At 33.3% G+C, this 26,849-nt stretch overlaps 2 protein-coding genes across 2 annotated transcripts; both read right to left on the minus strand.

The window, feature by feature from the left end:
* Nucleotides 1-778: 778 nt before the first annotated feature.
* On the minus strand, nt 779-20,921 carry LOC111640217 (T-complex protein 1 subunit theta-like). The gene is made up of 17 exons (XM_023386222.1): nt 20,786-20,921; nt 8,851-8,941; nt 7,846-7,925; nt 7,635-7,766; nt 6,763-6,832; nt 4,695-4,823; nt 4,512-4,573; nt 4,305-4,442; nt 4,163-4,234; nt 3,702-3,875; nt 2,414-2,501; nt 2,100-2,215; nt 1,873-1,944; nt 1,596-1,688; nt 1,454-1,525; nt 1,266-1,382; nt 779-1,192 (listed from the first exon to the last, which is right to left on the minus strand). Exons 1-17 carry the CDS (start codon nt 20,843-20,845, stop codon nt 1,124-1,126), a joined length of 1,635 nt encoding a protein of 544 aa, XP_023241990.1. The 5' UTR covers nt 20,846-20,921; the 3' UTR covers nt 779-1,123.
* A 4,247-nt stretch (nt 20,922-25,168) lies between these two features.
* LOC111640227 (pollen-specific leucine-rich repeat extensin-like protein 1) lies at nt 25,169-26,612 on the minus strand. The gene is made up of 3 exons (XM_023386231.1): nt 26,511-26,612; nt 26,330-26,413; nt 25,169-26,253 (listed from the first exon to the last, which is right to left on the minus strand). The coding sequence occupies exons 1-3, from the start codon at nt 26,523-26,525 to the stop codon at nt 25,282-25,284; spliced, it is 1,071 nt and encodes a 356-aa protein (XP_023241999.1). The 5' UTR covers nt 26,526-26,612; the 3' UTR covers nt 25,169-25,281.
* Nucleotides 26,613-26,849: the final 237 nt, after the last annotated feature.

The following is a 26,849-nucleotide window of genomic DNA, read 5'->3' on the forward strand; positions in this document are numbered from 1 at the left end:
AGGCGGGCCAGTATGATAAAGGCACTGGCTTGCAACTACGAAAACTTGAATTTTTGTAAAAGGATCAAACAAATCTATAATGGACACGGATGATCATCTTAGTGCTTTGGGAAGGATTTAAATATATATATAAATGCATAAACAGATTAATTTATTAATTTCACACTTGAAATATCCAACTTCATGTTGAGTATACATTATAATATGTACAAGTATGGGGTCTTCTAAAAAGAATGCTATAATTTTATTGTAATAAAGTTAATTATTATCTAAGAACATTGTAATGTACATTAAAACATTGGAAAACTGTCCAACTCTGCAACCGCCCATTACAGTTTCTCAAAACATGCACCTTGCATCACATGGCACACATCCGACCAATACTGAAATTCCTCCTATGCTCACTGCTTATGTAAATTTAATGATTTATATATATAGAGTAAAAAGAGTTTTTATGTAAAATTAAAAATATATATTTTGTTTAGAAGAGTAGCTTATGAGTAATTAAACATTATTTTAGGAGATTTTTGAGGCTGCAAAGGCACTCCAATAATCACAGACGTGACATTATTACAAAAGTACAAAAACAAATTATACATATTCCAAAAGTTTTTCAATTTTAAAAATTTATTCATTCTATTTTATTTGAACCATCTTTAAGAACTTTTGGTCTCGGAACAGGAACTTTGTGTCAAAGGGCCGTTACCGAAATGATATATTTATAATAAGACAATCTGTATAAATGTACACACATATTTAAGATGAAATTCAACAAAGATATAAGCAAATTTAAGATTTTAATTTGTAAAAAAGTTAATTATCTCAACACCATACAACCGCAATACAAAACAACAAAGGCGAAACATTTTACATTCTTTTTCTTTTTTGCTTTCTTGGCTGCTACGCAACATTTCATTGGTGGAACGAAGCATATTTCCGAGGCAGCCTTCCGCAGCGGGAGCAACCGTGTGTGGAAAAGAAACAGAAGAAACGACTGGTCTTAAAATTGATTAATGATGAATGCAATTAATGAATTAAATAAAACAATTATGTTCCTTCTGGATTTTGCAAAGTAATTAAATTGGTAACAGTTGTTGCGACACTTCTCTAGTGTTAGAAACGCTTAATCTTGATCCCAGTCGCCTCCGTCAGATTTGGGTTTTGGTCCTCCGGCCGGCTTGGCCATGATTATCTAAAAATTAAATAGACATGTTTTAACGGTAACTAAAGAACAGTCAAGTCTGACGACGAACAGATCCACTTACTTGATCAACTTTGAGAATGGTGCATGCCGCATTTGTTGCATACTTAATGGCCCAATATTTTGTAAGATAGAGATCTAATATGTTCTCGCTGACATCTTTCACTGATGTTCCTTCCACCTAAAACACATTTAATAGGTTATGAAAAAATAAAACATAAATTAATACAAAATGTAAAAATTATTTCTAACCTCTGCGTCAAATCCCACGTTTACTTTCCCTTCTTGATGATCGGCGTATAAGTTAGAAATTACTTCTGTAGGCTGTTGTGATATATATGATAAAGACTTTTGCCATAAAGAAATATCATAGAGCGTTTAAATAAATACTTACCTTAACACCGGAATTTTCGGCTAATGCACGGGGTAATGATTCTAAGGCTTCGGCAAATTTCTTTACTGCATATTGTTCAAGGCCAGGTAATTGCTAAAAAAATAAATAAATAATTTCATTATTTATCAATAAAGTGTACCCCCTGCTTTACTACTGCAAGTGAAATCAAACTGCTTTTGATTTCATCTGTTTGATTACAACTCCATGAGATTCCACAAATCCAACTTGCAGCATTGCAAACTCTACTCATCACCCTGTATGTATATTATTTTCTTACCTCTCCATAAGAAGTAATCTGCTTTGCAAGTTCAATCTCACTTGCTCCTCCGCCAGGAATTAATCTACCATCCTTTGAAAGGAAAATAAAAGATGTTACGCTTAACAATTGATAACATTAAGTGATTAAATAAAGTAAGTAGTAAGCAAAATGTTTTCATTTTATTTTTGTTTTAAATGACAAAAATATACTCAAAACTTCTACAAAAAAAAATAAAGGAAACGTACTTTTGTGATTGCTTTGAAAGTATTTACTCCATCGTCGATTGCCCTTTCGATATCGTCCATTAAATTGTCTGTAGATCCTCTTATCACAATCGTAGATATTCGAGATTCTTTACTTTCTACAAAATGATGAAAAAAGTCAACTCTTTTTTACCTTTTGTCCTTACTTTTATCAATTTCTATTTGAATCCTTGTCTACTTTGGACTTTTAATAAACAAAGTCCAAAGTAGAAAAGGATATAAAAAAAAAGTCGTTTTAACAGTCATTTTTTGTTTATTAAATCAAATTAAAATAGCTTTTAAAATTTAATTTTTACCTTGTTTAAAAATTACAACAGGAGTTTCTCCGATTTCGTCTAAGTAAACTTTATCACAATAACCTAGTTCTTCTGGTGTGGGTGCAATCTGAAAGAAGTAATGAATTGTTTTTCAAAACAACTGTAAATTAACACGTACAAAGAAGCACTTTACAATGATAAAGTTCAACAATGAGAAGTTTTAAATAACAACAATGGTGAAAAAAATTTATCTATGGTACTAAATTTGTATGCAAGACCTGCTTCATTATAGTAGCTTTGCTGATTTAGAATCACAAATCAGTGATTCTTGTCACTGATTTAGATCAGAGGTTCTTAACCTGGAGTGAAAGATACGTTTTCTCCGAGAAAAATTTTTTATTTGAACTTTTTCAAAAAAAGGGTTTTTGTTGAGAACTAAATTTTAAGATAAAGCCATAATAAAGGTGTACTAATATCAAATTTAAATGTATAATTACATATTTCTTCTGCATAATTCCTAACCCAGACATAAATATTTTTATATTGATAAATGAACACAGGTGAATCTTCTTGCTTAAATTGTATCTAAAGTTAGACTAAAATGTGTGAAAATGAGACAACTCTACCCATCCACATAAGAAAACTTAAATGAATTTTTCATGGAGATATGAGCACCAAATCATTTGTTATGCTTTTGAACAATGTTAAACTCAGTGAGATAATGTTTTGTTTAAAATTTATGGAGTCAACGACATTGAAGCATGAAAAATCTGACAAAAATTATAATAAGGAAAAAAATTTATAGTAAATATTATACATTAACTGAATAGATATTTTTTTTCAAAACTCGTGTGTCAAAATACATCCTTACAGTGTGAAATTATAAAAACAACTGATTATTATATATTTAATTATGCAATTCAGTAAAATAGTAACATATTATAAGAATTACTACCAATAAAATAGCAAAACCCATTACTAAAAACAAAATATAGTAAAACATGCATTAATCCCTAAAGAAAGAGTTAAGGCAACATTGAATGCCAGTCACTGGCATCACCAGTTGTTTCCATTGTAATTATCAAGGTCAAAACCTCAATAATTAAAACATGGATTATTGGCCACACCTGATGTCGACATTCCACACTACTTTAATTTTGCTGTGCGTCTGCCTTAAGACTCACTGAATATCAAGCACTCAAGTCTTATTTCTTTCTCTTTTTTTTATCTCAAATTTGTTTATTGCTTTGTTCGTTTTCATTTAAAAATAATAATATGATTTAAATGTGTGTGGTTTTAAAACAGATACTACTCATTTAATACTTACTAATCGTGGCAAAGCAGTTGCTCCAACAGTTTTACACAGCCTTCTGACATCAAACTTGGAAGGCAAGCGCACACCCATCATACCATATTTATTCAAAAAGTGTAGTGCCATGTCTCCTATTTTTCCTCCAGAAACGACAACATTTGCTCCGGAATCGGCAATGGATTTGATTTGCTGAAAATAAATAAATTAAAAGACATCAATCCCTGAAAAAGATCTCATCGAAGTTTATTTATTCCAATAATAACAATGATTGTCGAAGACACCAAGGTCAACATGTTGCAATGTCACAAAAACCTTGCAGTTATGTGGTGGTAATTTTCATGCAAAAATAACTCAAAATATAATAAGACATGTAAAAGATATTAATCATCATTTTAAAAAAATAAAATAAAATCAAAATTATAAAATAAACTTTACAAATTAAGCTACTAATCCAAATCAAAGTTTCTCACTCTTACCTGTTCTAACATACTTTCTTCGCCTCGACTGAAATTCATCAACTCGTCGGCAGATTTTATCAGAACAGTCCCCTGTAAGAATACTCGTATAAACATATATTTTCTCATTTTAAATAAATTACACACTAATTCCAAAACATACTTTTGTTTCTGTCTGCATTGCGTCGACGGGATAGGTGTACACGGCGACTTTGGCCTCTGCTACTTTTGTGATGTCGCCTTCGACCTGCCTCTTGAAAACCATTCCCTGACACACTTCTGATTTATGGAGGCCGGAACCCTAAGAAATTTTAAACTATAAATTTTTGTTTCTTCTTTTATTAAATACGAGCATAGAGACCAACCTTACCAAAATTTTACAAACACGAACATTGTCTACATTAAAGGTTGTTTTTTCTGGGAGTATGGAGACTAAAAGTTAAAAATATAAACACACATTAATCGAAGCTAGAAGGAAAAATTGGTTTGTTTACACAATAATAAGAATTAATTATAGTAAATCAAACTAATCAGCAAAACAGACTACACTTACTGCAAGCTTGAGAAATGAGCTTTGATAAAAATATTTCGTTTCCATATTGTTTACTCATCACAGAAGTTTTGATGCCTTTAAAAACATCTTTCTCATTACGATAATCTTTTATCTCAAAACATGTTAAACCTGTAAAAGACATTATGATTAGAAAAACAACTAGAGATTAAAACAAATATTAAATAAATTTTTATTCTCTATGTATTTAGGTTGTCCTGTAAGTCTGAAATCATAGATGTTGATCTTTGTTATTTTGCAGCTAAAGAATGGCACTGAGTAAGTAAGAACAAATTTAAGCTATTTTGGCGGCAAAATCTGCAGTCGGTGTGAAATTGCCAACAAGTTTAATAGGCTGCATCTGAACCGCAATGTGCAATTAGCGAGAAATAATGATTGCAGCCCATTAAAAGCTTTGATGACTTTTTGCAAACTGCAAGTCTCCACTATCAAAATAACATAAATTTGTCACTCCTTAATCGGTGCCACACTTTACTGTAATAATAATCAAATAATCACTATACAGCTTTGATATGGTGCAGTATTTCTAGTGTGCGACATACCACTTGATACACTGCTAATATTTTATACATAAATCATACAGAAGTAAGGATTTAACTTTTAAAAAATGTAAAAGCATTTTATAATCAAATGATAAAGCTAGATTAACTGTTCAGCTAGAACTTCATTAATTAATTCTAGACGCATTACATATTGGGTTGTTCGAAAAGAAAGTTTGTTTTTTTTTTTTTACCACTAGATGGATTAGTCGTATTTTCCTCGCCATTTTCATTCTAAACTGTATTATCATTATATATTTTGACAGCTAGCATTTTAAGGCTTATTTGTAAAAAATTTTGTTTGATTTTGTGCAATTGTTTATTTTTTGTCCCCCATCAATTATGGAAGATCGAAAGCAGCATTTTCGGCATATTTTGCTCTTTTATTACCAAAAAGGTAAGAATGCTGTTCAAGTGAGAAAAAAAATTGTGTGACGTGTATGGAGATGTGTTGAGAGAAAGACAGTACCAAAACTGGTTTACAAAATTTCGTTCTGGCAATTTCAATATTGAAGTTGCACCACGTTCTGGATGGCCAGTTGAAGCCAATGAAAACAAAATAAAGGTACTGATTGAAGCAAACTGCCGAATAACAACACGTGAAATCACTAAGAGATTAAATTTGTCAAATTGAACTGTTTATGATTACTTGAAACAAATTGGTTTCGTTTCAAAGCTCGATATATAAGTTTCACATGTTCTTAAAGAGAGATGCTCTCTTTGGTGGGATTTTAAGGAAATTTTTTTTTTTGGCGCTTTTACCAGACAATTTAACAATTGGTTCAAAAGTGTACTGCCATCAAGTATACAAGTTAAGTAATATAATCAAACAGAAAAGTAGCCAGAATTGATCAACAAAAGAGGTGTAGTGTTTTACCACGATAATTTCAAATTTCACACAAGTTTGGTAACTCGTCAGAAACTGTTATAACTTAGACGGAATATGCTATCACACCAACCATATTCACCAGATCGAGCACACTCAGATTATTACTTGTTCCGGTCCATACAAATTTTTTTTAACTGTAAGACATTTACTTGAAATGACAATGTTAAAAATCACTTAAATCAGTTTTTTGTAAGCAACGATCAAAACTTTTATGAATGTGAAATCATGCTACTACCAGAAATGATGACAACAGGTATTTGACCAAAATGGTCGATATATAATTCAATAAAATATTTATTTATTATAAAAATATTGCATTTTTTCTACGGAAAAAAACGAAATTACTTCCAAACAACTCAATACTTTGGATGGACAGGCAATTTTGCAACTTATCTGTAATCCAAATTACATATCATCTGTGTAATTAATCAGCCAATAGTTAATCCAACTCTATCATTTGATTATTACTATAATTTGAACTTTGTTTTCTATATAATTATACACTTATACAAATTAACAATTAGTAAAATTTGTATATCAGTAAATCTTGGAATAAAATAAAATTTAATTTTTTGAAATTAATGCAGAGTTTTGGAAGAAATAACAGTTAAATAACACTTACTTGGAAGAATTTCTAAAGCCTTCTTGCAGGCAAGTTCGTAACCTTCATGGATTTCAACAGGGGTTAATCCCTAAGAAAAGAAAAAAAAAAAAAAAAAAAGACATTAATATGGACTGAATTATCAAAATTAAGCTCATCTGCAAAGACAGCTAATGGCCAATATTCAACCAAAGTTAATAACGACACTCTGAAAGCTGTTTTCACAAGTAAAAAATAATTCCAAAAAGCATTATCAGGAGAAATTCAGCACTATGAACAGAGATAAAGCATGGCAACAAAATAATTATAAAACAAGTTAACCAAAACCTAAATGTAAAGTGTAATCAATAAATTTTGTGTGTCAAATCTCCAATCGTGGCAGTTTTTACGGCTACTTTTTCCCCACAGAAACTATTTCCATGTGTTTCAGAGAAGCTTTATTGAGTTTCTGTCACTAGAAACCAATGCAGATGGTCCTGGAATAAAGATACTTTAATTATTCAAATATTATTATTTTAATATTGTAAGGATAGTCTGCAAACAATTACTTTTGCTAAAAGTAAACAAGCCGACTGACAATTTAGAGAGTAGAAAATATTGTTAATTCGTAACTCAATTTAAATACAAAACAACTTCAACATTAACTCACCAGGGACTCTACTAAAATGATAAAAATCAAAACTCATGAGAGAGAGGGATCTAAAGCTTAATGTTTGGCCTGCATAAAAGTATTTTCTCCCTCTACTTTTGTTTTTGACATGACTTTTTGACCATTAATGATCTTGTCTCATAAATAAGACATCTGTCACACCTAACTTCTTGTATTTAAATATAGCTTTCATTTTTTGTAATTAATTAGTAACATTGTAATGTGAAAGGAAATGAAAACCTACCATGCGAATCAATTCTTCGGCCTGCTCGAGAAGAGCACCGGCAAAAATTATCACAAAATTAGTACCATCTCCGACTTCTTGTTCCTGCATTTGCGAAGCCAAGACAAGCAATCTGGCAGCCGGATGTTGAATCTGAAACAGAAAATTATGTAACTTTTATCAAAGTTTCAAATTAAAAACGTTAGTTAATTAAGTAGAAAAATCAACAAACCTCCAATTCTTTGATAATGGTAGCTGCATCATTTGTAACAAATAACTTTTCCAAATGATTGATCACCATTTTATTTAAACCTGAAATTAAAAGATAAAAAGCATTTTATAAACTTTTTTCCTTCAAAATTTTATATATTAACACACTAAAACTTAACTATAAATACTGCTTGATTAGATAGAGAAAATCGATAAAAAATTTTCCAATGTTTATAGGTCTACAGAGTCATCTTCAGGGGGACTGTTTGTTAACTTATGGCAACACAACACTTGGGTGATCTGCCTAGGGGGGGATGCCTTCCAGGATATCTTTTTAAAGGAAACTGGCCTCTATTTAAGCATTACAGATGTAAAGAAAACCTGGAAAACTTCACATGGCCAGCCTGTCTGAGTGAGGTGCAAACCCACAACCAAATTCCCAGTGTTCAGGGTATGAAGACCGCTTGGCCACTGGTGGTAACTCAGGGGACTACTTACCTTAGACTACGTTCCATCAAAGATATTTCTATATCAACAGTATGACCACTCTTGCTACAGAAATATAAAAAAAAGAGTGGCTCTAATATGTAAGTTACACCACTAACATTTGAGAACCGTGCTCTTGAATGTCAGTGCATTCTGGAAAATACACCAGACCATTTGGAGGTTCCCTTAATGCATTTCAAAAGCATTATAATCAACATATAACAAGAAAAATGCCCAAATTCAGAGAGAATATGTTTTGTTTTTCATATAAAATCTCAAACTTTATAACTTGTTCTCCTGTTTCCCAAGCTATATGATCTGAGAAACTTATTACATTTCAATGTAAATCGACCTGTTTGTTGGCAAGAAATACAGATTAATTACAAAAGTGAGCCGCAGCAGTAACAGTTACAACTAGTCAACTAGTTGTTTAACGACGGGAAATAGCCCCAGCAAAGGAAAATTAAATACATATAACTTCAAAGTTTACAGAGAAATACAAAAATAGCATTTTAAGAAATAAATTCAAAGATAAACCAACCATTAGGACCGTAAGCACTTTTAACAGTCTGAGCTAACTGGGTGCAAGCTTCTATATTCCGATAAACTGCTTCGTCCAGACCTCGAAAATGCTGTAAATAGAAAACACAATTTGTTGTTATTTTATTTATAAATTGTTTTACCGGAATTCTAAGTTGCCGGGTTACTTCCGAGATATATTAAGTTAATTAAACTACATAATTTTGTCTATAAGGTCAGCAATTTTACTTAACTTAGAAAAATAGCACAAATGTAACTTAGAAGTATAGATTTCTTGTCAATTAGAGAACCATAAAATAGAATTTAATTATTTATAATTTGATTTTGTAGTAATAATAATAATAAAACTTAAAGTACAACTTTACAATTTGAAGGATTGGTTTAATGGGATTTGGCAAAGCAACACATGAGCAATCTGCCAAAAGGAAACTCCTCTCGGGAGGCATTTCCCTCCCGAGAGGAATTTCTACATGAAACTGGCTCGTATTTAGATGTTAGACAAAAGAAACTCAGAAAATTCCAAATTTCAATGTCATATATTTATACACATTCATAAAATACAATTTTAAAGCCTTACAGCTTCAGTTGTGAGAGTAATTTCAAACGAATGCAGAAGTTATTTTAAATCATACATTAATAAGATATTTCAAGCGACGAGTCCAGATCAATCACAAATGCAGAGCTCCACCCTTCTCTGAAGCTATAGTATACAAATAAAATCAATAAAATATATATATACACAGTATTTCATTGCTTCTAATGAACACTTTTTTCTGGACTATTACAGTCTCAATAAGTAAAACAGCAAAATCATATTTGGGACAAGGCTATGTCTTGGAGACTCACCAAGTGGAAATACTTTGACGCTCAAAGTAGGTCTCGTTCTCATTCTCCAATCTTCTTTCGTATCGCTGCTTTTGGGTATAATCATTCAAACTTTGCCATCCACAATGCATTTTTGATGAAATTAACCTATCCAATTTCAAAATTTCTCTCTGTTGAGTGTCGGCCCGGTTGAATTTTTGTCGATGCATAACGAAAATTTCCCATTTTTGAAAAAAATAATCGTGGCTATTGTATCGTCCAAAATTATTTTTTTATTTTGCACAAACAATTTATAGTTTAACCCGATTATAATGTCATTGGACGTAACGACAACCCTAATATAACATCAAATTTTTATTGGCCCCACGATTTTACTATACTAGATAATGTTAAAAAACCCACTTGTAACGACATAAAACTGTTTTAACATCATACTTAAGCACTCCCAAATTTACAAAATTAGATTACAAATTTTATTTAACATAGAAGAAAATACATGTTCAGTCCTAAGGTCAGAGTTCACTTCTTAGAATGACGGTGGGTGATACTCTTCCTACCTGACTTCAGTGGGGTGAGGTGCCTGTTTTGCCTGTTTGTAGAAGAGGGTTGCCATTTTGTATTTTATTTTGACTCGGTTCTCGGTCCCCCGACTACCTACAAGTCTGGATTTTTTTAATGCACAAATGATTTGGGCACCTAATACTGTGCCAAATATCACAACTAGGTGTGAATATGTTCTTCACGACTAGGTGTATTATATTCTGGACACAGATGTCAAGAGATGCTGGAAGATGCTAGATGTCAAACCATGAAACCTTCACTTTAATAGTAATTTAAATCATAAATATATTTTAAACTGCAATGATATTTTTAACAATTTTAACTGTAAATACATAATTTTAAACGAAATGTATAAGCATCAAAACAACACAAAGAAAATCCCAGATGTCATGCCGACAGACGAGGGGCCTTTGCCCGAAACGCATATCGGCCTACAGAAGATACAGAATAAAGATGATTTAAAAAGGTCTTGTGTCTATTAATTAATACACCTAGTCGTGAAGAAAAAAACAGTAGATGTTATTAAACATGTGAAGATACAGAAAAACACATGCAAAGTCAAATTTATATAAAGAAATCCTACAACAGATGACATTTAAAGGCTACAGTTTTAAAATCTAATTCATTACAAGCTGTCAATAGTGAGACAGAAGAGTTCTAGAAACAGATTCTGAAGATGGACATCTAATATGGGACTTCTTTAATCAGTGAATTCTTTGGATATTTAAGTTAAGAAAATTTACCTAAATTATAGATATTCTGTATATTAATAGCACCATTCGATTGTTAAACAGTAGAAACTTAAATAGAAACACAAAAGTATTATTTGAATTATAAAAATGAATAATTAGAAATCGGTTTTGAATTTTCTGTTTGTTCTGTATATGGAAATAGTTTCTTGCTCAAAACCAATCAATCAAAATCTTAACATTTTGTAATCTTTGTTAAATTTGTAAAAAATATTAATTCAATGTGCCACTGCCACTTGCCAAAACTACAAGTGGCAGCGGCACAGCTAAGATATGTGCAGCTTGGGGAGAATCTAGAGTTTGCCATCCCCACAAAACAACACAATGTAACACACATCAAACATACCTAAACAAAAAGTGAAAAAGATGTATAGCCATAGAGAAAAACCTGTAGAAAGGTAGGACACTACTACCATTGTTATTAATTAAGCACTACTAATAATTTGATTTAATGGCCGATAAGGCAGTCTTCCAGACACGGTCCTTACTACTGTTGAAAATTTCCAACGATAAGCAACGTTTCTGTAAAATAATAAAATTGTGTCTGGCATCATCTATCCTTTTACTATCCTGACGAAGAAAACTTTCCTTTTCTGGCAGACCAAAAGTACCATTCCCAAAATGTGCTGCCCAGGCCGGACCACCCCTTCCTGCCCCACTAGCTAGGCTACTGGAGAAAGGAATTTTGTATAACAAAGGAATAAACACAATTCTTAATAGCAAGGTCTTCAAAACTAGTGAGATCTGCCACACCGCAACATGGATACCAATGAAAGTTAGGGAGTTAGAATGCATAACGCTACAAAAAAAAAATATATCATCAGAAGCATATATATAATAGGAACAAAGGTAATTTCAAATAAACTGCCAAATTATCAGGCTATAATATGGCTATGTAATTAATTAAATACTAATGGGTAAGTGAAAGTTGTGAGTTCAACTCCCACTCTGGGCCAATTCTTATATTCCAGAAAATTTGACAGAATTCAAAACACTAGATACGCAACTGAATGGTAGGGGAAGACCAGTGCCAGCCCGAGGCAAGTTTTAGGATGGAACGAGATCCTATTATGGCACCCCCTTGGTTGTCCCTAATCTATATCCTTTAATTTTCTTTACCACTGAGGCGCCCCTACGACTTAGTGCCTGGAACGGCTGCTTTGTTTGCCCTAGGGCCGGCTGAGGATGACAAAACTGTTCCGAGAGACAGTAGACGAAGTATATAAAATACTGTGGCACAGGCAAATCCACAATGACAACCACATATATAACATTTTTAGTACAATATTTAGAGTACAGTAATACCCCAGACTTACGCGATAGGTGGGACCGAGCAATAACCACGTAAGTCGAATTCGCGTAAGTCGGGGTATAATTTCTCAATGTGTGTAAAATCCAAGTGGGATGTATGTAAGCTAATAAATGTTCTCGTAAATCTTATCTCATCTTTTGATTTGTTCATTGTTACAAGAAATCACCACATAGAGCCAGGGTGGCCAAGCTGCTTGATAGTCCGAGCCATTTTTCAAAATTTGAAATTTTTCGCGAGCCACAATTAAATAAGTATTAAAAAGGTATGCAAAAAATTCCAGAATACAAATTATATCTGTAGCAAGAGTGATACAAATTGTTTCCTCCAGAGCACAATGTCAACTATCCGTTGCAATGACAATTTACAAATTCAAAATAGGTCTGGAGTCGGTCGATAACGGACGATTACACCACTGTTTATGTTCGTTCGCGCAGTTTTCGATGAGTCATATCATTCTTAACTTGGACGGAAATGAAATTTGTTACAACGTTGCACTTAGTCTTTCATATTTGTTGTTAGTAATTTAAAAGACATTTTGAAACACATACGGAACGATAATAATTTTTTAAAATATAATAACACAAAATTGAAAAGGGAACTCGGGTACATCTATCGAGAGCCACAAATAATCCTTCAAAGAGCCGCATGTGGCTCGCCAGCCGCAGGTTGGCCACCCCTGACATAGTCTCTTGAGTCTCCGTAGATATAACAAACACAGAAATAAATAACACAAAATAAATTGTAGCTATGTGTCGATTCCGCGCGACACGTCCGAACATGTAAGTTGAACAATAGTGTGGAAAGAATGAGTAATCAAGAGTTGCGTGGTGCTCAAACAAAAGACAAATCGACGAGATTTGAAAATCGCGTTACTCCGGGTTTGCATAAGTCGGGGTAGCGTAAGTTGAGGTATCACTGTATTCAGCCATACTTCTTCCAAAAATTAATAATTCTTTCACTATTTACACCTCAATAAAAAATACTGTATCTTGTTAATCATTTTTTATTGTGGATTAAAACCAATATTTAAAAAAATAGCCAATAGAGGAATTTATATTAGAGATATCGAAGACTCTTTGCACAGGTTGTAACAGTATGTACTCAAAAACAATAGAAAAGATGAGACAAAAATGGATAAGAGGAAAACGAAACATTTTTTGATTAAAAATGTTTCATTTTCCTCCATCGGGTCCCAAATGTATTTTGATGACAGATCTTTGTATCTGAAAGTATTTAGTAATGGCATTTGATTTACAATTTTTTAATAAAGCAGCTCGCTACTCAAGTAAAATAATGTAGTAATTGAATAATCTGAACAAAATTTGAATCAATTAACTCTCAATTTCATACTTATTGTATTGCATGTAATCAATATTAAACAAAGGAACATTTTTATGAAACACTTGGGTATATAAATAAATTGCAGTTATTAAGTGCACTTAATTGCAACATTGCTTTCGAATCTATCATGTTAAATAGTTAAATAGAATAAAGTTTCTTAGTTGCATAGCACTACGTTTCTCAACTAGTGGTTTGTGAACATTCATGGTGTGGAGGTTTTAGAGGATAGCAACACAAATGTCAAGAACCACTGGTGTAGCATGTTTAGAGTTAAGAAACATTTTGACAAAGCCAACTAGCCTGGTGACAAGCTATCAACTGAGGTTGAAAACATTAGCATTTTTCTGCTGGAATAAAGGCTCTTTGTGTGAGTGTTTCTCGAGAATCTAACGCCACTAAATTTATTCATTTTCAGAAAAAGAACTTGCAGCTTTATAAAGTGAAAAACTGTTTTAGTACATGGTATTTAAGAGTTCTTTATTTCCACCCAATTTGTGATTCAGCACTTGGACATCTTTACAACTACTTCAAGTCTAAAATAACACTAAACTAGGGACTCAATTTTACATATATTAGATGAGCCCAAACCTTTCTCACAGATGTGAACTTTAGCATCCACATTCATCATAGTTGTATGAGAATATCTTAATACACCTTAACTCAAATTTTCATAGCTGAAGTATGATAATTTCACAATTTGTAAATGCAAAATATTTTATTTAAAATAACTTATGTGGTAGATCAGTAGAAATAAGGGGATATAGACATTTTCATGCATTATTGGTGTGGACATAATCAAAGATGCCACATTTTGATAAGTAATTCCTTTATTTTCTCCTATACACACAGTTTACAGTCCCAAGTAGTTAATATTCCTCTCGTTCACTACTACACTTGTATCAAGAACACGCTGGCAAATAATCTGATGAGGAATATATATTTTTAGTTGTTGCTTGTGAAGAGGAACCCACTTAAATCTATCGCTCTGAATTGTTTGTTTAAATTTTCATTGATTTTCACAAAGCATTTAGAATGTTTTGGGTTACATCTTGCCAAGTTGTTCCAAGACTTATATACAAAAGATTGAATATTTATAAGGACAGGTCAAGATTGTAAAAAAAATTACAATTACTTCTAGTATATAGAAAATATTGCATATATATTACACTTAGGCTAGGCCTCCACTTGCAATTTCTAGTTGTGGTGACCAATAAATCGCTGCTGCAGAAAATCTACAAGGGGCACATATTGCGATAGATAAATCGTTGAATTAGAACAGTTTTCCAATGAATGTCATTGAAACTACTTGTGTGATCACTCTTTTGGTTCAGACGAGAAGTAAACAACAGAAGCATTGTTATTGGGTACCAATAACAAGTCAAAGATTATTGAAAGGTCAGTTTTACAAGTTATTTGAAGATTTATGTGAGCACCATGCAAAGTTTTTCCAGTATTACCGAATGACAAAAAGTATTTTTGATGAATTGTTGGGAATAAATGGTCCATCAATAACATATAATGACACAACATGGAGAAAGTCCATTTACTGCTTCAAAACTGCAACCAGACTATTGCAAGTGGGTGCATGTCCATGCCTGTCAGTGTGATTCATTGGGTAAATTTTAATATGCTACATAATGTTATACAATTTGTCAGAAAACCAAAACTTTACCACAAAGTCTATAGACAGCGACAGTTGCGTCGCAGCAAAAATAGGACTGGTTGCAATTTTTTAATTGCTGCGATTGTTTAGTTGCAAGTGTATGCACTTGTATTGGAAACGAGTTTCATTTTTGCAACAAAAAAATGATGTGACTAGAAATTGCAAGTGGAGGCCTAGCCTTAAGTGCTAAATTGCAAAACCAACTACGAATTCCATATACACTGACAAATAATTTTATTCTAATATTACAGAACTAATTAATTTTTTGTAGGTAATTAACATAAGCATCACCATCTCGACATTCTTCATATAATTGCAGTTCTACAATAAAATCTCTTTATCAAATAATTTCTGTAAATGTAATCTTTGGATATCCTGCTTAATAATTGACTACAAATGGAACTCCAGTAGGGAGACACTAGACATTTTCCGAGCAGAAAAGTGTACTTTACGACAGAAAAAACAGATTAATGACCGAAAGCAGAATTCAACATGGCTAAACTAGTTATATAGCTAATTGTATTCCTGAAAAGTTGTAACCAGATATTGAAAAGTTTAGCTAAACTGAGACTTTGTAAAATGAAACATTGCACTCATCTTAGTTTTCGTTGCACTGCATAATAATTTACATGAGGCTTAAAATATCATCGGATATGCAGAGAAATAATTTATACATAACAGACTATTCTTTCAAATAATGTTGGCAAGCTGAAATTTTTTAAACCGATCACAACAGTGCAAAATTTAAAAATTTGGAATCATTAAGTTCTAAAATTCAAATTTGTACATTTCACAGTTGAAATCTGTTAACCAATCAAAAGCAAACTTTCAATTTCCAAATGTTAAATGGAGGAAATCCAACAAAATCCATTAGAAACGGCTTGATTGTTGATAACAGATAACTAAAATTTCAAGTTTAAATTATTAATTGTGTGTTCATTTTTTGACAGATTAGACAATGAAAATTACAGTTAAATCTGAGAAGTCACAGACGTCTTGTGAAAAATATTGGAACATTCACAACGCTCGAGCGTGGGTACATGGGCTTAAGACATCAACTGAAGAAGTAGTAACCTATTTCAATAGAAATAAGTATTACTCTGTCATCATATAAGTTTAGTTTGTAATGAAAAAATGGTATTCAAATGATACAATTTCTTGAGAAGTCATTTTCCATATGTAAGTGAAAATTCATTCAAGTATACAAACTTGTGTAATTTTGGATTATTATTAATGCTGTTCTTTCTTTACGATTTATTTAATGCTCTGAACATAACATTTCTGAAGATTCCAAATGCGTATTAGGTAAACCTCACTTTTAATCATAAACAATGAATCGAACTTAATTTTTTTCACATTAATTAACTCTGTTTATGAAAAAAGTCATCTAAAGCTATTGAACCTTACAATGAAAAAATGATCATTGTAAACATTTTACACAACAAATAATTGAAATTTACCGATAAAAATACTTTCTGCCGTTTACTTTTCAAAAACTAATTCCATTTTTAGTACTTTGTACAGAAAGTAATTTTTTCATGAGAGCAGCTATATTGAATTAGTACAAAGCTCAACAATGAACTAGCTAGCACTCCGCGCTTACCAATTTTGCTAAACACGACGTCACATAGCTCTAAAGTAAACGCCAATGAGCGTGGCACTCAGACGAAAGTATACAGGCTGAGCGTGCTGATAGTAAAATTAGCTCAGAAGTAAACGCACTCTAAATGTTTCTAGTGACAAGGAGACAAAGGGTGGATACAAACAAAAGTATAAATCCAGGCACTAGCTCTTCAAAATATTGAAAGAAAAGAAGTTTAACCTTTCACATTAATGACCAGTTTGAATTTAAGTAATAATATTTGCTTTCCATTATTAATCTTTTTTTTTTTTTTTGGTTTCTTTGCATTTTCAATAAATTGTTTTGATGTTTCTTTCTGTCTTTTAATCTATAATCATTAAAAATTGTCAAGGTTCCAACATTTTTTAATAAGGTTAAAAGAGTTCCATAATAAAAATGAGTTAAGAACTGCCGTTCTGATGTACTAAGGCCAGTTCATTCTTTGCAAGTATAGAAAAAAAAAATGTCTAAATATAAATTCAATTATTAAAAAAAAATGTCTCTCTTCTCTTCTATTATTCTCTTCTCATAAGCATTATTACTTCAAAAGACTGAAAGAGAATTGCATGTGTGCTTTCAGTACTTGCAATGTAAAATATAACTTGCAAAGTGTAGCAAAAGTGAAGCCCAAGTCATAAAATTCTTGAATTAGATTATTGCAGTAATTTGAGAAGAGGAGATAATGGAAACTATTATAACCTTACAAAAGAAATTAAAGACATTTTGATATTCTATGTAAGTTTTAAATGTTTGGTTTTCCAAAAGGTTTTTTGTTCGGTTTTTTTTACTTTAATTAACCATTAATTTTTATTTCTTCAAAATAATTCTGCTCTAATTCTAATGTTTTCAACTTTATTGGTCTCCATGATAAAGAATGCAAAGAATTGTGGGTTATTGAAAGGGAGAAAGATAGAACTTCCATAGACTTTCTCTCTAACCAAGAGAATAGAAATATGACAATAGTAATGCAGAGTATTATGCACTATACCTATTTAGTGTAATTTCTTCTCTTTTCTATTGACACGAAGTATGAACCGGTCTTCACTGTTGAATTACAAGCCAATGTTAAGCTCAATCATAATATCAGTGATGAAAACACAGTAATATAATATTTATAAAATGATAAATTGTGCATGATTTAAATATTAATGAATTCTATTTTATTAAAGAATAAAAACAATTTCTTTTATTTTTTAAAATCCTTTCCTCCATGACAATAAAAAGGGTTTTTCCTTGCTAACTGTAAGTTTGGTCAAGTGGCAAGAACAGAACCAAATACATCAAGATCAAATGGCACAATTGATGCAAATGAAACTGTTGGGAGCTTAACAGAGTTGTAGAGCATGCCCACAGGAGCAAAAACATGAAAGGAAGCATACCTCTATATGTGACCCTTGGTGAGATATAGCATCCCGAAATGAACCTACATCTAGGGTATGCTTGGGAGTCGCGCCTTGCACTCTGCTAACACTATCATGTTTAACTATTCAGCTTGTTCTTATCAAGTAGGACATATCTGAAACATCCAGCATGCATAACCTGAATAAATTTTGAGAAGATATTTTCATATTGTCCATCTCTACTAGGCCTAATCTCTATATTTATAACTATTTAAATAATTAAAAATAAAGCGACTATGCCAGCTTTGAGTAGCCCACTTGACTATAATTGCAGTAATTTGAGAAGAGGAGATAATGGAAACTATTATAACCTTACAAAAGAAATTAAAGACATTTTGATATTCTATGTAAGTTTTAAATGTATAGGTCTACAAAAAGATATCTAGTCAGATATGTTTAACTTAAATAAACAATAAATTATAATTCATCAAAAATAATTCTGCTCTAATTCTAATGTTTTCAACTTTATTGGTCTCCATGATAAAGAATGCAAAGAATTGTGGGTTATTGAAAGGGAGAAAGATAGAACTTCCATAGACTTTCTCTCTAACCAAGAGAATAGAAATATGACAATAGTAATGCAGAGTATTATGCACTATACCTATTTAGTGTAATTTCTTCTCTTTTCTATTGACACGAAGTATGAACCGGTCTTCACTGTTGAATTACAAGCCAATGTTAAGCTCAATCATAATATCAGTGATGAAAACACAGTAATATAATATTTATAAAATGATAAATTGTGCATGATTTAAATATTAATGAATTCTATTTTATTAAAGAATAAAAACAATTTCTTTTATTTTTTAAAATCCTTTCCTCCATGACAATAAAAAGGGTTTTTCCTTGCTAACTGTAAGTTTGGTCAAGTGGCAAGAACAGAACCAAATACATCAAGATCAAATGGCACAATTGATGCAAATGAAACTGTTGGGAGCTTAACAGAGTTGTAGAGCATGCCCACAGGAGCAAAAACATGAAAGGAAGCATACCTCTATATGTGACCCTTGGTGAGATATAGCATCCCGAAATGAACCTACATCTAGGGTATGCTTGGGAGTCGCGCCTTGCACTCTGCTAACACTATCATGTTTAACTATTCAGCTTGTTCTTATCAAGTAGGACATATCTGAAACATCCAGCATGCATAACCTGAATAAATTTTGAGAAGATATTTTCATATTGTCCATCTCTACTAGGCCTAATCTCTATATTTATAACTATTTAAATAATTAAAAATAAAGCGACTATGCCAGCTTTGAGTAGCCCACTTGACTATTCACGGAGTACTCGATACATAGTTTTACGGCCGTGTAGATGCAAAGGTTCTCATCTCTGCATTCACACAGCCATAGCAAAGCAAGCACCAAAACCCACGACTATATGCACAGTACGGAGAGTAGTATTGGTTCAAGGTAAAAACTATTTTTGATCAGTAGACATTAATATATTCATTATTTACATTAAAGAGCACTGGTTGCCATGCCCAAAACATAAATTTGCTCGCAAACACGACCTCCGCAAGCAAGATGGCAACCAGAACGGACACCATCGGGGTTTCAATTTGGAGGCAAATATATTGCAAGGTAAAACTAAACTTTTTTCTATATATATTTTCTGGACAGAGAAAAGTTTCTTGCATACTTTATATTGCAAAGTGTTGCATGTTGGACTTTTCTCCACGACCAAACTCCAGGGAACAGAACCGCTCAGTCACCGGCGGGCCACTCCCTATAGCACCGAGAAGTGTCCAATTTCGGGAGGCTACATCTCGTATAGGGTATCACACAGAGTTACGGTTCCTTTGACTTTTCTGCTGCTACAAGCACGCTCTTTGGCTCCGTTAAGGTCCAAACAGTCCCATTCACATCTGCAATATTACCGATCAAACAACCTATTATAAATATTCGGGACTCAAATCCAGATCGCACAGAGACACAAACGCATACCTTCATCATTTGGCAAATAATAAATAAGAACGATTAGACCCTTTGTTTTAAGGCTACCTGCACAGAAGTTTCTAGAACACCTGTTCATAAAATGGAAAAATATAATAATTTAACGATAGAAAAGCCACGTTATTTTGAAACTCAACAACAACAGCATTAATAAGGATAATTATAAGCACAAAAGATCATCATAAAATGAATTTTACATTTAAAAAACAAAATTGGGAAAAATAAAGGCGTGGGAGAGGAAGTCACCACAAAGGAAAAATTTAATGTAAAATGGCTAATCAACCCGTCAAACACGCGTAAAATTACTATTTTAGCCTTCGAATGACGAGAACGAAATAGAAATTTTGAAACTGATCAATGGATCTATTATTTCAGTTTCATCTCATTCATAGTTTAGGCTTAAACCGACTCACCACGTTTTCACTTCGTACGAACCGAAATATTTAGTAATAATAATAATAATATAAATAACGTAGTAACGAGAAAAATAATATAATTTATCTTACTTTAGCCCCTTCTTTTAACATTTGGGATATTCCCGGCGCTAAAGGAACGTGTAATGCCATTTTTCTTATAAAGAAACAACGTGCTCGATCACCTGCGGGTCGATGGTTCTAATGACGGATTATCGAGATAAGTAAGTAGCCAAATTTGGCTACGTTTCAGTGCGGGTTGTAAAAATTATTTAATTTGATAATTTTTTAATCCGTTGTGAACAATTAAAAATATTAATTTATAAAAATAAAAAATTTACGTTATGTTTAAAATATATACATATATACATTTTTTAAAACCTTTTTCTGCTCCGTGAGAGACCTTTCTAGAAAGCCCATTATGGCCTTTCTAGCAAACCCATAATGAAGTTCAACATATCCAAACGGACCAACTCCCGAAAAAATTACTGAGGAGTCGAAAATTTACTAATTTGGTTCCGGTTCCCCCGAGCGATAGATTGTCATTCTAATTGCTCGGCCACCCGGCCATCGGGGTTATGTTTTAGTGACGAAGAAATTTTAAGTTACTAATTAAATATGCCATATTACTTAATTTCAATTTCCGATTATAGTTATTTCTTCATTAAGGAAAGACGTAATCCTCTTCGAGCCTCACGAATCGGATCCTCCTGAGTGCTTCTCGCTGTCACGCAGCAACAAAACTTATTACACAGTCTCTTTCTTATGAATTTACAAGAAATTGGCTACATATTAGGATATTCTCACTTCTTACTCATCCACTTAGAACTGTCATTAATGGATGCGACTCGTTTTTAAAATTCTTAACACAGTTTAAATCGAGTGGCCCTAACCTTATTGCACTTTCGACCCTATTGCGGGTCGGACCCGCTCGTAACGAAGTGGAATACAATAGAATCTATGCTAATTATTTAAAATAAAATTTTTAAAATTTTACGTAATTTTTTAATGTTCAAAAAGCATTTTATTATTTAGAATTTTTGGTTTATTTTATACCCATATATTAACAACTTAATAAATTGAAAAAGCCGCGACCTTGGCTATATTAATTTCACTTGTAGTAATTTTACTAAACATAAAAAAATCATTATCTGATTGGCAGGTGACAGAAATTTATGAACACAAATATATTATATTTCACTTTAATGTATGCGTATAATACCCATGATAAAAAATACTTTTTCAGCATTAATAATAAGTGAATAAATCATCAACTGAAACTACTGAAAAGTAAATACTCATGGAAATTTCTTATAAATTTGCACCTGTATCATATTTCCGTGTTCGAATTATTATCAGAATTATTCGAATAAAGATAAAAAAAAGAAATTTTATGTATAAAATTAAATTAATAAATTCAATATTGATAAACTAATTCAAATTCCGAACACTTACCTTCGCATGTTTGAATTTTTCTAAAATTTATAATTGCTACTGAAGGCCATTTACGATAATTTATACATGCCAAAAGGAAGTGTACTTTTTAATTACTTTTAAAGATGTTTTTAAAACTCTTTCCGCCCTGTGAGCACTAATAGAGCCTCTTTTCAGCAGACCCATTATGAGTTCAGTTAGGCCCACAATGGGGCGGCCGGGTGACGAGAGACGGGGCTTTCGAACGGACCAACCTCCGAAAAATTCCTGGGGATTTTTCGACCCTTTCGGATTCGTTTCCGGGTCCCTAGAGAGTTAGGCTGCCACCTTAACCGCTCGACCATCCGGCCACCCTGTGGGTCCTAAGATGGCCTCTCTTAGCAAGCCCATTATGGGTTCGGCCAGGCCCACTATGGGGCGGGTGGGAGGTTAGGGATGGGGACCGTCATACTGCCGAAAAATTCCTGGAGATTTATCTTAGAAGAAGTAAATAATAAAAATTTATAAAATTCTTATATTATAAAATATTTCGTGAATGAATAACAACGAGGAAAAATATTATAAATTTTCTTTATAATATAATTTAAAAGGCAATAAATATCAATAGTTACGTGCTTAGATTCCCAGCAACTAAAACGTGCTATGCATATTTAACGGTTTTATTATTAATTAATTAAAATCAAAGATTTATTTATTTTTTCTTTAAATCTTGATAATAATTCCGCCAATAGACTGTATGAATTTATATGCCATTAAATACCCCCCAAAATGGCCAAGTACAATACGTCCATTACAGGCCGGCCTGATCCGCAATGGGATCGATCAGTAAGATTGCAAATGGAAGCAATGCCGTGCTATCTATAAGTTTTAGCGTATGAATCGGGTTTTCTTATACGATTGAGGCTGTACTGCCCATGTTATGATTCTGATTATGCTACCCCTGGTAAATTATAAGGATTAAATTGGGTTTTAGTCCAGATCTTTCATAGTAATTGGCTAACACCAATAATAAATGATGGAAGATGTCAGCTTTTCAATTTAAGTGAACCACTTCGACTTCGAGTTAATATAGAAATTTTCATGGATAAGTTGTGCCTCCTCTCTCACCACTCTGAGAGCAGCTGTCTTCAGGACTTTTAACTTTGGTCATCGTCTGTACAGTTTTGACCCCATTCGACGAAGAAGAATGAGACTCGTCCTTTTCGGTTTTCGGTGTCGTTGATTCCGGAAATAATAACGGAATTGTTTTTTCAATATCTTCGCCTTCCAATGTTTCTTCCATTAGCAAAACAGTTTCTATGCCTTCCTCTTCCGAACTGACGTAAAAAGCCGACTCTGATATCTGGTTTTCGTGCTCATCAAGCGGAAGCGAATCAATATCGACGTAGAAGATGGACTTTGGTTATTGAGGTAGCCTACTTCGCATTTCTCTGGTTTAGACTGTTTTTCATGAAATATCTTAAAGCAGATGTACAGTACACGAGCGCAGTAGTAAGTAGAAGTATCAGCGATATTATAAGGTAAGCCACCAATATGTTGGATATGGTACGGCCGATTTTTTAAAATTATTTTTGGTCCAGTTACACCTTGCTTTTGTTCAAAGTCGGCATGTTCTTGATCGTGTCCATTGGTAATTTTTTATTTCTTTCAGTCTATGGTCCCACGAGCCATTCCAATTTTCGAATTTTCGACTTGCTTCGTGGAACAAGGACACCATTTTTGTTTTTAAACTGTATTGAAAACACATTCTTCAAGTCTTCATTGTAAGCAACGTCCTCCTCCGTTGGAGAATTGAGAAGCAACGAACTTGGATCACTCACGAATTTCTCTTTTAGACGTATCCTATAGTTTTGCCCCATGGAGCATAGATTAAAATAAATACAGTAGAGCGTCGTTTATCCGAAGGTCGGTTATCCGAAACGTCGGTTATCCGAAGGAATTCCAGTTGACAAATTTAAATTTTCGCCAGTGCTGTGGCGCTGTAATCTTTGGCTATGTCTTCGGCTACTCAAATATTTTACGTTTTTGATACTAAATTAACTTCTAAAGTATAATTTTTTATTGTTTTTATATTTTTCAATATATTTATTTTGTTCGTACAAAATAAAAAAATAATTTTTAACGATACAATAGTCTTCGTTAGGCTTAACATTGACGAAAATTCAACGCGAAGCGACACGCAACGGAGAAAAATTTCGGCATCGGATACGTTAAACTATTTTTTCGTACATAATCGGTTATCCGAAACATCAGTTATCCGGACAACCCCAGTCCCCAATTGATTCGGATAAACGACGCTCTACTGTAATGGTAAAATTACCACGAATATAGCGCATATATTCATCTTTTATCTCGATTCGAAAACACTTGTAAAACTATTTACTTCTGTAAACATGGTTAGAAAATACTAACATTGTTTGCATTGTTGAAAACGCAATAATGAAATCGTTTACAGAACTTCATGTATATTAATATTTTTTCAAGATTTATGTCTACAAAATTGTCTTAATCGTAAACACTAATTACTACTTGCATGATATTTTATTTCTTGATATCGAAAAAGTCTCATTTATTTGAAGTGTCTCATGGTTTCAAACACGTGGGGCACTACCAATTTGGATCTGAATAAACAACCCTACCAAAATTGGTGGACGAGAACACGCAGTGATTACATTAACCACGAACATTTTTGGAGTTCAGATCCGGGCCCTCACAGCAACAAGATAACGCAGGACAAATGATGGAGGTGATAAAACTCTGGAGGCGTAAAGCCCCATCCCTCTCCGCTTGGTGCTCCTATTTGCGAATCTGTCTGAACTGAAGTTGGGAATAAAAAAAAGGCTTTTTAGTGTCCAAAAAGGAAAATATGTAAGCTAGTGTCTTTGTCGCCTCGGCTATCAGATCATCTTAGCACCCATAGAGTAAGTGGTTCCTCCTCTTTATGATCACTAAGAAGACGCCCAATTACTCTCAATTATAAGGATCCCGATTATGTTTAAGTATATCTACTTTAATGGCATAAAAATTGTAAAGAAACACAAACACAGCTTAGAAAAGAATTTATTTAATATTTGGCCCAGTAAACCTTATATTATACAAGCGATAAACATTTTAAAAAAACAATTAAAAATGTTATAAAAACATAAAAATCATATTCATTGCTCCACACTCTTAGAAACTCGCGTAATAGACTTGCTCTGTCTGCTTCCGGCGTAACGATAATCCGTAGGAGGATAAGCGTAGTAAGACTTCTGTTTCTTAGTGTCTACGTAGCTCAAATCCCTGCTGGGGTAAGTAGCACGCGGGTAGTTTCTATCCACATTGTAGTTATAAGGCTGATAAACACCCCCACCCAAATTAGAAGCGCTTGAAGAATCAATTGGGACCGCCTGTATACCGTTAGGTATGGGTACCACTCTATAGTTGGATGGCAACTTTGAGCTTATGAGGCCAATATTGTAATTAGTGGCATCGGCGGGGTGATTGTAATTAGCTTGAGTAGGGAGCAATGGGGGGTTATTAACTAAGGCTGACGAATATTTTTGGCTCTGATGAGTGGAAGTGGGATGAAGCGGTTGGACGTATTTATAACTATAAGGATCTACAAATTTCGCAATGGTTTGGGGGTTCGGAATGGTTTGGGGGTTTTGGGGATGCTGAATGTATTCCGGGTATTTATTTTGGGGGAGAGGGTATAAAGAATTAGCTGGCAGAGGTGAGTAATAGTAAGGATAATTATAAGGAGCATTAACGTAGGGAACGTAGGATTTTACCGAAGACGGGGGCGGTAGAATATTTTGACTCGGAGGATCAGCTGGAGGTGGAGGAGGTGGAGCGGGCGCCGGGGAAACTACAGGATTTGGGATTCTGGGAGGTCCTGGAGGGTGACCGGGTTTTAAAACCTCTACAGCAGCGGAATTTTCGGATCGTGTACCCGGTTCGTTGGTCCTAACTTTGGCTCGAAATCCATATTCATCAGCAACGTAATCGACGATCCTGTGTCTGCCATCCGCTTCTGAAAGACCGTACGATCCTACAACGCGCCCGTAAGCATCCCCTGATTCTCTTCTGAAATGATGACTGCCGGGATCTTGCACATCGTAACCAAAATTATAATTTCCAGCATCCTAAGGAATGTTTCGAATTAGAAGTTAATTAAAGAAAGAAAGAAAAAAAAATCAATAAGAAACAAATGAAACTCACGTCTTGTTGATGGTGCTGGTTACTGATTCCTCCAGTTGCAGAAGCTACGTGATTCGAATTTACCGTAACGACAAAGATTAACAACTAAAAATAAGTAAAAACAACAGTTTTAAAAGGAAACCGTAAAGAACAGCGTAACATTCTTAAATATTAGAAAACACAGCGTAACGTCACAACTTACGATATTAAACAACATCCTAACACCAGGGCGCCACAACAAATGAAAAAAACCACCCCCACTCCGTCACTATATAGCGTATCGTGACGTAACATCTTCGGGCACGTGACTGCAGTCAATCGAAGTTAAAGAAAAGGGGTGTGACGCAGAGTATTGTGGTGAAGACAAGATGAAATGACCTCCAGTTCTGTTCACCTTGAATAATAAAAGAAACTAGTTTCCCTTTCGTTTAGTAATCTGGGAGTGGTCGAGCGTGGAGTTTGTATGCTAAACCGTGCAACGTTATAGAAAACGTGTTACGTAGCAAACAATTAAGTCATATAATATCGATTTAAGGATGCT

This window comes from Centruroides sculpturatus, unplaced genomic scaffold, assembly GCF_000671375.1.
Source record: "Centruroides sculpturatus isolate CEXI.00-Female unplaced genomic scaffold, Cexi_2.0 scaffold177, whole genome shotgun sequence".
Classification (NCBI taxonomy): domain Eukaryota; kingdom Metazoa; phylum Arthropoda; class Arachnida; order Scorpiones; family Buthidae; genus Centruroides; species Centruroides sculpturatus.